The sequence below is a fragment of the Bacillus rossius genome, chromosome 1, assembly GCF_032445375.1.
Source record: "Bacillus rossius redtenbacheri isolate Brsri chromosome 1, Brsri_v3, whole genome shotgun sequence".
In the NCBI taxonomy this organism is placed as follows: domain Eukaryota; kingdom Metazoa; phylum Arthropoda; class Insecta; order Phasmatodea; family Bacillidae; genus Bacillus; species Bacillus rossius.
In genome coordinates, this window is record NC_086330.1 from 244,038,205 (window position 1) to 244,053,452 (window position 15,248).

Sequence of the window (15,248 nt, forward strand, 5' to 3'; positions counted from 1 at the left end):
CTTGATAGGGGTTGCTTCAGTAAAAAAAATATATATATATGACGTTAAATTGCAAATATGGTTTTCCAAGAAGAGACAATTTAAAAATTTTAAAACAATTCCCCAAAAATTGGTTGTACCGTACTTATTTTACATATTAAAAGTAATTATGGGATCATTATGGATCCCTTAGGTATGAGGCTTCAATCTTTGTCATGAGTTAAATTATTTTATATTAACCAATCTTAAGTATCAATATTATGTTTTTAATGTGGTTGTACAAAGTAATTCATAAGAATTTTTATAGGCACTATTTATTAGGCTACTTAAATAATTTAATGGACAGCATTTACATAATTGGTAGTAGGCTAACCTGAGATCCGGTGTAGTCTCTGTTATGGCTTACTCTCACTAAAAGACATGACTGTTTATGGCAGAGATTTTGGGAATTAAAGAAAGAGGGGGGTGGGGGGGGGGGGGGGGGAATAATATCTGCATCATCTAAACATGTTTGGGTCATTCCATGTCAGTTCATCCAGGGCATGTAACCCATGGTTTTTGATTTTAATAAAAATTGGTTCAATTGTTAGGTGACAAAAGGCCACTTAAAATCCAAAATTTTAGATTTTTATCTCAAATACTTCCTGAGAAATCAAAGGTTCCTTTGTGACCATTTTTGGCCTAAAACAGGTTGTAATGACAGCATAAATTGGTCAGTATCTGTGTTTCCTTGCTTTGTATTTCACTGTAATACCAATATTTCAGAATAAGAACACTTTTCCTTATGTAAAATTCTCTAGAGAATTCAAATTTGGCCATCAAATTGCTATATCTAGAATGGTTTGTAAGTTATAACTGAATTATTAACATGACTGATGTTTCATGTATCATCTGCATCCTTTATTACAAAAAAATAGACTGTATCTCAAAAGGCAGACCTCACAAAAAAATGAGCCTGGTACTATGTGAAAGAGGAGGAAATTTTCTATAAGATACATTAAAAAAAATAGTGGCTTTCTGCTGGAGTGTTGAAAAACAAAATGAAAATGACTTGGTTATGTAAATGGGGTCCCTAACAAATGTCCCATATTTTCCGCATATTACACAAGGATTTTGTGCAAATTTCAAAGCCTCTAATTACCTTCCCTGTGTTATCTGCAGAGCCATGTCATGTGACTGTACATATGTCATTTCTGCATGGAGTCTGCCTGCTAGCTATAAGAGAGGGGTTCTTTGATACTTGCTCTGTTCCCCTTGGCATTGGTTTTTTTTTTCTGCTTCCTCAGAGGCAGTTGAGAGATAGGCCTAATATCTGGACTGTCACAGCAAATGCAGTGTAGTGGCCCATGAACAGAGGGGCAGAGGGGAGGAAAGCAATTAAGATAACCGGGGGGGGGGGGGGGGGTCAGAGATAAGGCGTGTGTCTGCCACCATGCAGACTACACTGTGTAGGCCAGTCTTACTGCGCTGCCTGTGTATAATGTTAGTGGAAAGTCTTAGTTCATTATAAGTTGGATGAGAACTACATGGCTACCAGTACTACTAAACTAGAATTCTGTTCTGTTGGGAATGATATGCATGAAGAATGCCATAAAGAGTGTTACATTAAAACAAAGGGAATCAAAAGATTGGAATCACTTTCCAAAGATATTCAAACTCTTCTTGTGCTGAGAACAGGTATTTCTAAACATAATCTTCACACCATATGTTTTCATCACGAATTGTTTTATATTAAGAAGTATGAAATGTTTCAGACATCATGTTGTGATCCTATGAAAGTGCATAGTGTTCCAGTTAAGCGTTCTTTGCGCACAATCTCTTTACAGTGCTACAGAAAAGCAGCAGACAAGGGACTTGATTTAATTCCTGGTAAAAAATTATGCTCCTCATGTAGGAATAGGTTGTATAATATTCAAGAAGTAGGTGCACAGGTATCTTCAGAATCATCTGAAAGTGACGTTGCAGAGGGTTTAGAGATTCAAGCATCAAAATAAGAAACCCGTAGCTTACTTGACAAACATTTGGAATATTTGCAACAGTCACCAATAAAACTGTATGCTGTACCACAACATGCAAAAGAAAAATATGGGTAACGTAAAGTATAAGAGGTATCATCAGCTGTAGCAGACAAAATATCTAAAGTATTAGATGTACAGCTTCCAGCCACATCAACTAGTAAAAGTACAAAATTACAGAGGCATGAAGTGGAACAAAAGGCTGCCGATTTGGACCGTTAACTTTAATAAAGCATAAGCTGCCCACAATGAATAGACAAAGAAAATTACAAATTCTTACCCTTATCTCTCAATCATGGTCCAGACAGAAGGCAGCACAAGAATTTGGTGTTTCTGAGTACATGGTAAGACAAGCAAGACAACTTACACTGAAAAAAGGAATCTGCACATTAGTTTATCCCACAGGTGGGAAGAAGTTACCTGAAGAAACTGCAGGTCATTCAATATTTCTATCAAGATGATGAGTTTTTCAGGGAAATGCCAGGAATGAAAGATAAAGTTAGTATATCCAAAAATGTTTACAAACAGAAAAGACCTTTTCTATGCAACTTGCATGAGCTGTATTGTTCTTTTAAGGCAAAATATCCATCTCAAGGTAGGGTTTTCAAAGTTTTGTACGTTGCGTCCTAAATGGTGCGTTTTAACTGGAAGTTCTGGAACCCATTCCATCTGTGTGTGCACTATACACCAAAATGTTGAATTACTTCTTCACTGTCATGGTGTAGGTGAAAAGTATAGTTCACTTATTTTGTATCTTGTATGTGACATTTTAAATCCTGCCTGTATGCTAAGACAATGTGAGCAATGTCCTTCTCCAGATACTCTAAAGCAGCATCTATATCATACTTTAGACTGTGATCCAGATGATGTGATTGAATATCAACAGTGGGTCAGTACAGACCGAACACAATTACAAACCCTTACCTCAAGTGTAAAAGACTTAATGGAAATTTTAGTAATAAAAAATGGACCTCCTCATAACCCATTCCTATACCACAAAGAAACATTCGGACTACCTCTAGCAGCTGAAAGAGAAAATAAGTGAAAGGGAAGTTATAGCTTTATTAGATTTCAGTGAAAATTTTTCCTTCGTTATCCAAAATGAAGCACAAGGATATGATTGGACCAATAGTCAATGTACAGTTCATCCAGTAGTCATTTACTACAAAAATTCAGACAATGCTAATTTGAAAAAAAGCATTGTTTTTTGTCAAATGATTTGGATCATGATGTTTCCATGGTGTATAAAACACAGTCAGAAATAGTCACATTTGTTAAAAGACACCTGCCTCATGTAAAACACATACATTATTTCAGTGATGGTTGTGCTGCTCAGTACAAGACTGCAAGAATATTCTCAATTTGTGCCACCACACACAAGATTTTCAGCTCACAGCTTCTTGGTCATTCTTTGCCACAAGCCATGGCAAATCATCTTGCGATGGAATTGGGGGAACTGTTAAGCGACTGACATCAAAAGCTAGTCTTCAACGACCATTCCAAGACCAAATTACATCAGTGTCTAAGATGTTTACCTACTGCAATGAACACACAACAGGTGTTATCTTTCATTACATTGACAAGAATGATGTGGATGACGTTCGTTCGACTCTACAACAACGGTATACTATGGCAAAGACAATCCCAGGCACAAGAGGGTTTCACAATGCTTCACCAATATCCCAGTACAAAATAGGAATGAAGAAAACAAGTCAGGATAATGCATATTCTTTAGTTTTCAATTTCGCTACAGCAACTATCAAAGACCCTGGTGGTACCATATCAAAACTGTATACTGGTTGCTATATGTCTTGTGCAGGGACTGGAAGTAACGCGCTACTAGTAACGACGTTATTTGTAACAGTTCCTTTTTATGGTAACGATCGTGGTAACGCAATATATTAAGTTTTCAGTAACTGTAACTGTAACTGAATTACATTTTTCTGCCTTAAAGTAACGATAATTGTCGTTACTTATTGCGTTACATTTTTAAAATGTGTTTATTATCGAACGAACAACGATTTGTTGATTTTTTCAATCCAAGAACGAAAATCCAGACGAGCATATTATTTGCGATGGTATTGCTTGCACTTGTAAAACTGCTGTTGGCTAGCCTGCGCTCGTATTTTGATTGTCATTTATTTAATTTTTGCGGCATGCGGGTTTACTGCTGTGCTGTTTAATTAATTAACCTACCTGTGCACATGCGCGAAAGCAATTACAGAATCTAATGAAGTGAGAAGCCGAGAAAGCAGTCCAGAATTTTCGTTGCCATGGCCTTCATATTCTAATTTTTTCGAAGTTCGGTAGAGTGATCAAAATAACCTTATTGTGAAGTGCTTGTTGTGTGGTGCTGCGAACAATTTTGTAGTGTGAACTAATTACTCAATGTAATTTAAAACATATTTAAAAAATTTCAGTTTAAATAAACATATATCTTTACTAAACACAATATGTTTTATTAGCTTTTAATTATAACAATATTACGTATCACATTTTTAGTTTTTCACAAAGTAACTGTTAAAGTAACTTACAGTTACTTTTATCAGAACTGTAACTGTAACTGGTTTATTTTCAGTAGTGTAACTTGTAGTTGTAACAGGGTTACATTTCCAATGGAGTAATTGTAACTGTAACTAAGTTACTTTTTAAAAGTAACTTTCCGGTCCCTGGTCTTGTGTGTATGACAAAAAATGGTTTGTTGGTGTTGTAAACAACATTGATAGGTCAGAAGAAGATGGTCAGTAACCTTCATGCACCCTGCCGGTCCAAGTGCTTCCTTTTACTGGCCTTCACCTCGAGACGATGTGTGCTGGGTTCCTTTTGCACACATACTCAGAATCTTGCAGGCACCATCAACAAGCAGCTCTTCATACAAGACTTCATCTACTTGACAAACATAAGCAAATTGTGTTTTATTTCTTGTTCCTCCCACAAGGTCAACACGAACAAACGTTGATTTAGAAATACCATAACTGATGGCTCTAAGTAAGTTATTTCCTCAACTTCTCCAGCCTCCATTTCGTGAATGAAGTCGTAGATTGCAGTTTTCATCCGAAAGTTCATCAGGAAGCACTTCATGTTGGCTCACATTCTTTATGGGTTTTTCCACTCATTTATTTTTCTTCTTATTTCCTCTGATACTTTGCAAGCAGTTTTTTTTTTTTTTTTTTTTCCTGCATCTCAGAGGCATTGCAAAACATCATCATTAGTGGGGACCTCCCCGTAGGTGTGTTGTTTCAAGCGAGTGGTGGCTAACTTTCACAGGGCTTGATGAAGTAACTGTATTTGTGGTGTTGCTTTGGGAGAAAATATCCGCTATGTTGGTTAGCACTTTGTTCAGGGTCATGTGTCCAAATGTGCCTTCACTAGCATCAATGTCTAATGGATTTTTAGTCACCTGAACCACTCTTTTACGTTTGTTATAAAAAACAAGATTTAGCTAGGTAGTTTCTTCGACCACAAATGTAACAAACGTCTAGTGCTATTACTTTTTGTTACATTTTTATTAATGGGTTTCCATTCTACTTAAACCTCGTCACACTCTGTGTTGCGATTTTGAAGACAATTTTACATTTTAGCAACTATTTCTTTCAATTCCGCCATGGTACTTAGGTGGGCGGCTAAGAAATACTTTTAAGCTACAGTCCTCAGATTATCAATGCTAATTTATATTAACTGTGTGTCAGGATACAGGTTACTCAACCCGTCTACGTAACACATGATATTGCTCACAAAGCCCAAGCATGTTTCAGCTGCGCACTCTTTACCTCAAAGAAATTTCCTGTGCAAGTATTCCTTAACACGCCCATTACAGCTTAACTGTAAGAAACATTCTTTGACAGCTTGCCAATCGCTCTTATATGTTTTAGCTTCGCTTAGTATGTATTACAATTCAATAGGAACTCTTAACATTAACAGCGCAAACAAAGCTGTATCGCTCATTAAATTCTGATTCCATATATATAATGACCATTTCCCAGAAATTCAATTACGTTTACTGCTTGGTTGTCCAGTAAATTGGGTAATTTATCTACAACAGGATTTCCTTACCAAAAACTTTTTGAAGTCATTATCTAGAAATCCCGCATTACTGCTTTCACTTGTTCCCTAAGAAGGTATTTTTAATCTGTAGGACTCTCGTGCTATTCCACTCAGCACGTCTTGCGCGTCACCTTGTTTGGGTTAAAACCATCTATGTTCAAGTCGGTTAGTAAATGCAGCAGCGTTTCTTTCCTCAGCGTCTGAATCCGTGCCGTCCCTGTAAAAGGAATTGTGCGGTAGTACAACAGAAAATACTCAAAAATATTTACAATTATCAGATGACCTTTCAATTACTTATTCATGTTGAGCTTGGAGAGCATGACTAACTTCTACGTGTAGCACAGTAGCTTGTGAACAGAGTGGCACATTTCTTGCCCAGTGCTGTACCCTGGGAGGTGCAACACTAGATGGTAGTTTTTAATAACAAGCGAGAGAAGTGCTTTGCGTACATGTAGTTTTATTTTCAACTAAATTTCAAACATAAACATTGAACATGTTCTCTAGTTCGTACACTTGAACTTGAAGTACAGTTGTACTCTTTAACAATTAACTTTCTGTGAACACAAAATAACAAGTAATTACACAGCTGCAAATACAAGATAAACACAAATTATTAAAAAGGCCTTTGCTTTAAATCTTACTTGTACAAGATTTCTTTTGAAAACATAAATAAGGCCGTACAATATTATATTAAAGTTCATCTGAACTTTAATTAAACCTGGACTTTACTAAATAAATCTGCTGACATAAATCTATACTTAGCAATCAAGTTAGTGACAGCCTGATCAATATTTAAAAATTTTACAAAATTTACTTAATTGTATTCCATATACAAATTTTAGTTCTTCAATTAGTTTTTTGCAACCTGAGAAAATTGTTTTTAATTCAATTGTCTATAAAATTGTGATTTTCGAAATTTGTAACTATAAGCACGTTACGAAGAGGTCCAGTGCCAGGCTACTTATTTAAAATTAAGCTGAAATAAATGCAAGTAGTTAAACACCAAGGATGCTTAAAGAACTGTGGACATAAAGCCAGAGAAAAACTATTGATTTGTTTGTGACTTTTAATGTGATCATAATTTTAGAGCATTCGAGTCACTGAAACAATAACTGTGTTCAAACAACAACGACAACAACATTCATTAATGCTCTTGGCTTTTCATTACCAGATTGACAATGACAGCGCACACATACAGTGACATGATTTTTAAAGTGAAGTGTCTTCTGTAAAAAGGTGTAGTTAGTTGCCAAACATCATACAAAGAGCACAATTATATACAGCAAATATTAATTGCTCTGTGGCTTTGCGTTTCTATTTTTGATAGCCCTTCAGAACCTCATGACATTCACCTGCAATCATACTTTTTTTTTAAGTTCAGGTCATACAAAAAGTTAATTTTAATACATAAGTTATTATTACAAAAGCCTCTCAAACACATAAAGTGCACAATAAAAGGAAACAACTAGGCTCAATACAAGTTCAAGGTCATAATGAGTATGTACGGCAGTGTACATCGTTACCGGACAACTTTCGTAACACTACCAAACGTTGCTAAATATCACACATAAATTTGACATCTAATGCCTGTGACAAGCATGTTCAAGCTAAAGCAAATGTCAAACTCTCTTATCAATGTCCTCCCGAAGTTAACATTGCAATATTAAACAAGCTAAACACAATATTACCTATCTCGTGACACAAAGTGCTCACTATAAAAACTAAGCCATCATCAAGCAGGCCTATATTGTACCGTACACCCCGGTCTGTTACATTAACTAGCATAATTCAAAGCCCTAATAAATAAGCAATTATATTAAATACTTGACTGTTTCCATAAAAACATATTACACAACTAAATCGGTGACAGGAAACAATTCATAATTTTGATTGCGGTGACTGCATTCAACCACAACTTTCAGGCTTAACTTCCAGAGTTCTAACCGACTGAGCCCAACGTAATTAAATCCACAGACAAACAGATGCATAAGACCATTATAGTTCCTTTTAATTAATTTCTAAGGCATGGCAACTTAACCGAACAACCACGGTCACTCTAAGTGCAGTCCATGCACCTGATAGAAGAGTGCTGAATTTAAACGGCTTATCTGTAACACTAATTAGCTAGTGATGATATACTATTGAATTCCATAAGTCTTTAACAGCACCAGGTTCATCCGACATGTCTACCAATGCCTGAGAGGAGCAGTGAAATAATTGCACTCAAAATAATGAAATTTCCTTAGAGTTAAAATAAAGGATGAAGTTTAGGATCACTTAAATGCCCCGATTCATAGCCCATAATTCTAGAGCTGCTGCCTTACATGTCGGCTCTCGACAAGTCTTCGCCTGAGAATTGGAGTGTTCTATGTCCATTGAAGTAGGAACTGAGATATAAGCATTTGAAAGTTCAAAGAACTATGAATAGCATGACATAGAGCAAAATAATATTGGTCTTAAATTAAGAACAAACATTTTTATGTGCGTAGACGTGTGTGGATATAGTACAAGTGAATACTAATATTAATTTCGTGTCCATAGCATAAAAAACCTAAAAAGTGGACATAGAACACTCCAATACTCAGGCGGCGAAGTAGTGACGGTCGTCATGCTGCCAAGTCCAGTGCGGGACTCCGAAGTCCCTCGGCGAGGGAAGACACTCGTGTGGCTTCAGCACCGCCTCGAAAACCAACTTTACGCGCGAGTACAGTCGCACACCATCTCCACTCATACAGCACCTCACAATGTCCAGAATTCAAAACACCCAGAACGTGCCATGGTTATGGTTCACATACTAAATTAAAGTACAAAGCATAATTCAGGGATGCAATTGAGGTGAACTTACTGTAAATAAAATGCAAATAACATGAAAAGTAAATTATATAATTACAAAACAAATATTTAGGTAATTTGATGCGAGGCTACATGCCTCAATTTGAAATGCAAGGGATAAAGGGGGGACATAAAAATTTGGGAGGAAATGAATTAAATTCAACACTGACTACTAGCGATGGGTTGAAGCCCAATTTTCTCGAAATCGAATCCCAGAGAGTAATATGAATATACCCCTCGAATTGTAATCTAGGTGTTGAGGAAGGCTCAAAAATATAATAATGTACAATAAATTTAAAATATTTACTATGGTGTTGAAACATTATACCCTTTAAATGTTTGTTTGACAAACTACGAAGTTTCCAGTATCGATACACAGTGGTAAGACATTGGACTTGCATTCTGGAGAACCTGAATTAGAATCCTAGTTTGGCCATTTCAAATTTTTTTTTTTTTATTGTGGATTTTGAATGCTAGCCAAAAAGTCTGAGGACCTAAACTGTCTGAAAATGAATAAACACAAACTATTGTCACATTACTGAACAATTTATCCACACAATATATACTAAGAAATACATACATATAAGTACATACATATAGCCTACATGTAAGAAAGAAGCTTTTAAGTAGTTACAAATAATTTTGCTAATAAATATTTGTATTATGCAAAAGGTGTATTTACTGTTATGAATTTAAAAGGAAAGTATAATATGTTTCCATGTATATGAATTTCAGTTTTATGTCCGATAAATGACCAAAACATTTTTCTATCAAATTAAAAACAGTTATGAAGTTGTTAAAATGTGTGGTAGCCCTGTAAGCTATGTCATTTATTTTGCTAGTTAAATAGAGTAAAGGCGAATTTCTGATTTAAAAAAAGATGGAATTTTAATTCCTGTTGAGGTAAATATTTGAACACAAACTTTCACTACGCAAAATTTGTTAATAATAACGCATCTAATATTCTTCACTACTTTAAGGATAAGGTGTTTGTGATAGTTTGAACATTTTTAAAAGCTATATAATTGAATTTGGGTTTCAATATTTTCCAATTTTTGGGGTGTCAGACTTTGTTAGAGAATTTCTTGTAACAGATCCATATTCTAATCTTGAATGGATTAGAGAATAGTACAGAGTTAAAATAGCATCGTGTTGATGCATTAGAGGTAATATATTTAAATAGAGTTATCATTTTTGTTAGTGTAGAAATTAAACTATCTATTTGATGACAAGTATACTTTAGCATCTATAAAAAGACCTAAATATTTAACAAAGTCAGTTCTACTAATTGCATCATTAATTTGGTTACTTAATCCATACATCAACTAATTCTTGAGCTATAAAGTCGTATTTGCTATATTGACTAGCCTTTGACTGTTATGCAAAGTAGCAGGAATCTACCTGACCTCTAGAAATTAAATTACCATAAATTAGATTTAGAAAGTTTATAAAAAAATTTCAGTTGTTTTCAAAGTTCTGGCAGGTTCAGTGGCTTTCCTTCAATAGTCCATTGTCAGTTACTTCTCCAGTATCCCTGGTTGGTGTTGTGTTTTTTTGTCTCTATGACCTTGCTGTCAACATGATGGAAGCTAAATATATTTATATGTATGTGTTAAAAAAGTTTTATCCAGTTTTGTGTTTACATAAATTTATTCTATCATTTAATGTAGTTTGGGATTGTTACAAACATGAAGTAAATTGAAACTGCAATTCACTGTAATGCATTAACATCCAGCTGAATTATAGCAGTGATATTGCTGGATGACACAACTAAAATTTCATTATTTTAGAGATGCATTGTGAGAGCTTAGACCCTTATTTATCAAATTAAAGCTACATTTGTTTTATATTGAAATGGTTAAGTAAGTACTTCTTTATTTTTTTGTATAATTGTATTATTGATACAGATGACTACATTCTATTTTGCAGAACACTTCAGTAGATTGAAATATGTTTTGTTAAGTGCTGGAAAACTGTGTAAAAGTAATTTATCAGTTTTCACTTGTGCAGAAGAAACTGCGCGACCAAGAAAGTGCTGTGGAGTCGAGGTTCGGTGCGAGGAGTGCCAGTAAAGACAGCACTGGCAAGCGCAAGAGGGGCGCCACTCCAACTCCAACCACGCCCTGCTCTCACAAGCAGCCAAAGCTAATGTCCGGCAACCCAACTCCTTTGACATCCAGCTCTCGCAAGGGGAAGACGTGGCGGCCTAAAGAAGATCCAGAACGAATCAGAAAGGTTAGTTGAGTGATTTTACTAACACTGTTCTCTACGTACTAAAACTTTCAAATGCTAAATGCTAATGGATGTGGAGCGCAGCTGCCAGGGTGGCCACTCACCGAGAAAACCGGAAAAACCGGTATTTATCAGGGAAATCACGTTGATCGGGAATTATCAGGGAAATGTCAGGGAATTATTTTAATAACCGGGAATTTTTTGTATCATGTATATTTCCGTGCGTGTTTTGGCAGTGGCCCTTTGAACGTCCGTAATTTAATTTCTTAAGTTGCGCCGAATGGTGCCGAGTAGCATCAAGCCAACGCCGTGCCGAAATGTGCCAATTAGCGCTACGCTGCCCAGACCGTGCCGAGCAGTGCTACTAGCTGTAGTTGCCGTCGCTCGTCGCCATATTCAGGATGTTTTCCAGTTTTTACCATTATATCGCAGCCAGTTTTCGTGTCTCAAAAACGAACGTGAGAATGTCGTTTGCCAGAAGATGTTCTGTGTTCGTCACTGCCATTTTCAAGTGAAAAATGCAGTTAGTGCTTTGTTTTGATTCGAGAATCGAGTGTCTGCTTGGTGCCACGCTGCCTCGGTGCCTATAGGCATTTGATGACAAAGCTAGGACTATTTGCGTAACTGTAATGAGTGTTTTTCCCTGGTGTTTAATTTTGCGGGTCCAATAATCACTGTTAACTTGTATTAAAATGAGCTCATATTCAAAGTGTTCATTTTCGCGAGAATGGCTGCTCGATGGTCAATTTAAGGAATGGCTTCAAGAAGATCGTGGAAACCCGTTTTCGGCACAGTGCAGTGTCTGTAAAAGTTTCTTTTCTTTGAGCAATATGGGAAAAACAGCAGTTAGAAGCCACATGAAGGGGAAAAAACATCAAGCGGCAGTAGCAGCACTTTCAAATGGTACTTCACTGAAGGTTTTTTTCAGTCAGAACAAATCGTTACAAACAAGTGAAGTTTCTGACATAAGCACGCCTTCGACATCTACAGTTGAAGAAACTGTAAGTAATCCTGCACAAGTTCACATTATGCATGAAACAACCAAAGAGTTACGTGGCTTGAATCAATTTCTTTTAAATGACGACACCACTCAGCCGAAATTATTTGGTGTGCCTAAACACTTATGTCGCACAACTTTTTGAGCAGTGCCGAAAAAAAAAGTGTCATTATTTAAGATAATGTTCCCAGACTCACACACAGCAAGTAAAATACAGTTACATAGGACGAAAATTTCGTACCTATTAATATTTGGTTTGGCACCATACTTTCATCATAACATATGTTCTAGTGTCTCACATATAGTAGTTGGATTTGACGAGTCTCTAAATAAAGTCGCTCAGAAGGGTCAAATGGGCGTGATTATTAGGATTTGGGACGAGCAAAATAGCTGTGTGATCACGAGATACTTTTCTTCTGCGTTTCTAGGGCATAGTACATCAGGAGATCTATTGAAGGCTCTTACCACAGGATTAGTTGGATGAATAAGATAATTTAATATTCAATGGATGGGCCTAATGTGAATGTTAAGCTCTTAAGGGATTTAAAAGAGACACTAGTGAGGGGTCCTGGAGAAGCTTCGATTTTGGACATAGGAAGTTGTGGGCTGCATACTCTACAATCTACATGGTGCCTTAAAAACTGCAATAAAAACCACAGGATGGAAAAGTTTGAAATTTTTGAGGACATTATATTTTTTGTTTAAAAATGTTCCGGCACGAAGAAGGTATTATACTTCACTGACAGTTTGCACTTTGTTTCCATTGAAGTTCTGCCCGGTGCGCTTGGTAGAAAATACAAAAGTGGCTGAAAGGGCAGAAGCAATATTTCCTAGTTTTGGAAAATATGTTGATGAGATTTCCAAAATTAAATCTCCTCAGTGCAGTAGCTTTACAGTTGTGTCTGAAGCATTGAAGGACAAATTATTGCTAGCGAAATTTTTTCCATTCACTTGCTGCAACCATAGAGCCATTTATGATTGACTTTCAATCAGACGCACCCATGGCTCCTTTACTATATGAATCACTAAATTCATTGGTTCTCGGAATCATGTCGAAATTTGTGAAGAAAGATGTGCTCGAGTCTTCTACCAAAGCCACTTCGGTTGATCTGTTGGATAAGAATGTGTTCTTGAGTGCTAAACATACTGACATAGGGCTAAACATACTGACATAGGTTATGGTACAAGAAATGCCCTACAAGAGACTAAGAATATTTTACAACTAGAAATGTTACACTTCAAAAATGAATGTAAGAACAGTTATCAAAAGTTGTGTGAAAAAATGTTTGAGCGCTCGCCACTGAAATTCCCCATTACTGAAGGTATTTCGTGTTTGGATCCCGCTGTTACAGCACGGCCAGCTGTGGAAAGAAGGTGTCTTAAACAGACACTAAACATACTTGTTGACAAAAACCTGATATCTGGTCTCAAGGCAGACAAAATTGATTGTCAGTTCAGGTGACTGTGTGAATAAGATGATGTTCAGGCTGCATCAAAAAATTTTTTTATGAAAAATGATAGACTTACAGCTTCTGGATGAAACAGTTACCTTTGGTGCAGGATTCTACGGAACTTTTGTCTTTTGTAAAACTTATATTAATTTTATCTCATGGAAACGCTAACGTAGAACGAGGTTTCTCCATCAACTGTGAGTGTTTAATAGAGAATCTTAAAGAGGAGTCCCTAGTAGCTACACTGCAAGTGTATGATGGAATTGTTGCATCTGGTGGCTTAGACAGTTTCGTGACCAATATTTCCAAGGACATAATACACACTGCTCGTAATTCACATGCACGGTATAAGGAAGCTATGGTTTGTAATGTTACAGAACCCTGCCCTTCTAATTAAATAATTTTCTTTTAAACTTCTTTTTGTATAGGTAAATATAAATGAGTCAATGTTTTTAGAGTGGTGTGTATATTATGAGACAGTATAATCAGACGTTATGGCTTTTAATATATGTTATTTTCACTTGCTATGTGTTTTAAGAATGTACCTTGTATTTTAACAGACATTTACTATCAGTACTATTTTTTATGTAATTTTTCACAAATGAGCCGCTGTTCTAGATTTTTACCTTATTAGGCCTACTTTTTCAGGTTTTTCTCAATAAGTTTAATTTTGTAAAGTAATTTGTATTATAATTATTGTTCTTAATTTTTATTTAACGTGTTGTAATATAATTATAAATCACGGGACTGTGTCTGGGCTGGTGTAATGGTTAGAAAGAGAGGCATGAGAGGCCTGTAAGTGGGAGTGAGAAAGGAACAGTGCTTCCCCGCCAACCGAGATAAAGACGGTAATTCCCCCCCTGCATGGGAACCGGGTGATAACTGCTCTCTCACGGTGTGGGAGAGAGAATGAGAATGGAAGTCCCCGATTTCGATGTGAAATTGAAAAGAGACTGATCAGGGGAAGCCCATATTTCTGTGTGTACAAGATTTTTTCATGTGTTGTAACTTGTTCTGTGATTGGCTAATATCTGTAGAGTGAATGAAGCGTGCGTGTGATTGGTCGGTGAGGTCAGGTGACTTCTCTTCCCTGCGTGGAGAAGAGAGTGGCAGGACTTCACCAGTCGTCTGTCGATCGCTGCCACAGTAGGTCGCGTTCGGTGGCTTCTCACCAAATTATAATGTAATGTACTAATAGATAATTTCACGTTGGTGGTCGGAGCCAGGCCGAATATTAAATTAACCTAATTTGTTTTATTTTTTTTCGGACAATGAATTAGAAATTGCGGCCACCTTCGTCGGCAGTTGGCTCGGGGCGGAATTCGTTTTCGCTGGGTGCGGTCCTCTTCGAGGTCGCACCATCTTCGTGTACTTGCAGTAAAACTTTACTGAAGGACGATATTTTTTCCCGTAAATTCTCATCACGCGAACTACGAGCATTTGTTCGACGGGCATATGTATGTGGAATGAATGAGCAGCCTCTTTTTGAAGTGTTTGGAATCGTCTGTGCAACATTCTATTTAAAAATAATAAAAAACATCAAAATTTGTAATCGGCGTTGAACTGTTTTATTTTGTATATAACGAACCGTTATATTTGGCGCCCGGCCGCGCGGCTTGAATTTGGACACGACCCTGAGATTGAGACGGACATTTTCGGCAATAAATATAAAATGTGAACATTTTTAAAACAATTCGT

At 36.5% G+C, this 15,248-nt stretch overlaps 1 protein-coding gene across 1 annotated transcript in view; it reads left to right on the top strand.

Moving 5' to 3' along the window:
• LOC134527431 (protein regulator of cytokinesis 1-like) overlaps positions 1 to 15,248 on the top strand; it is a 236,415-nt gene that overhangs the window by 153,962 nt on the left and 67,205 nt on the right. Inside the window, exon 11 of the mRNA XM_063360107.1 lies at positions 10,881 to 11,105. Coding sequence (XP_063216177.1) covers positions 10,881 to 11,105 — 225 coding nt within the window. The remainder of the gene's footprint in view (positions 1 to 10,880; positions 11,106 to 15,248) is intronic.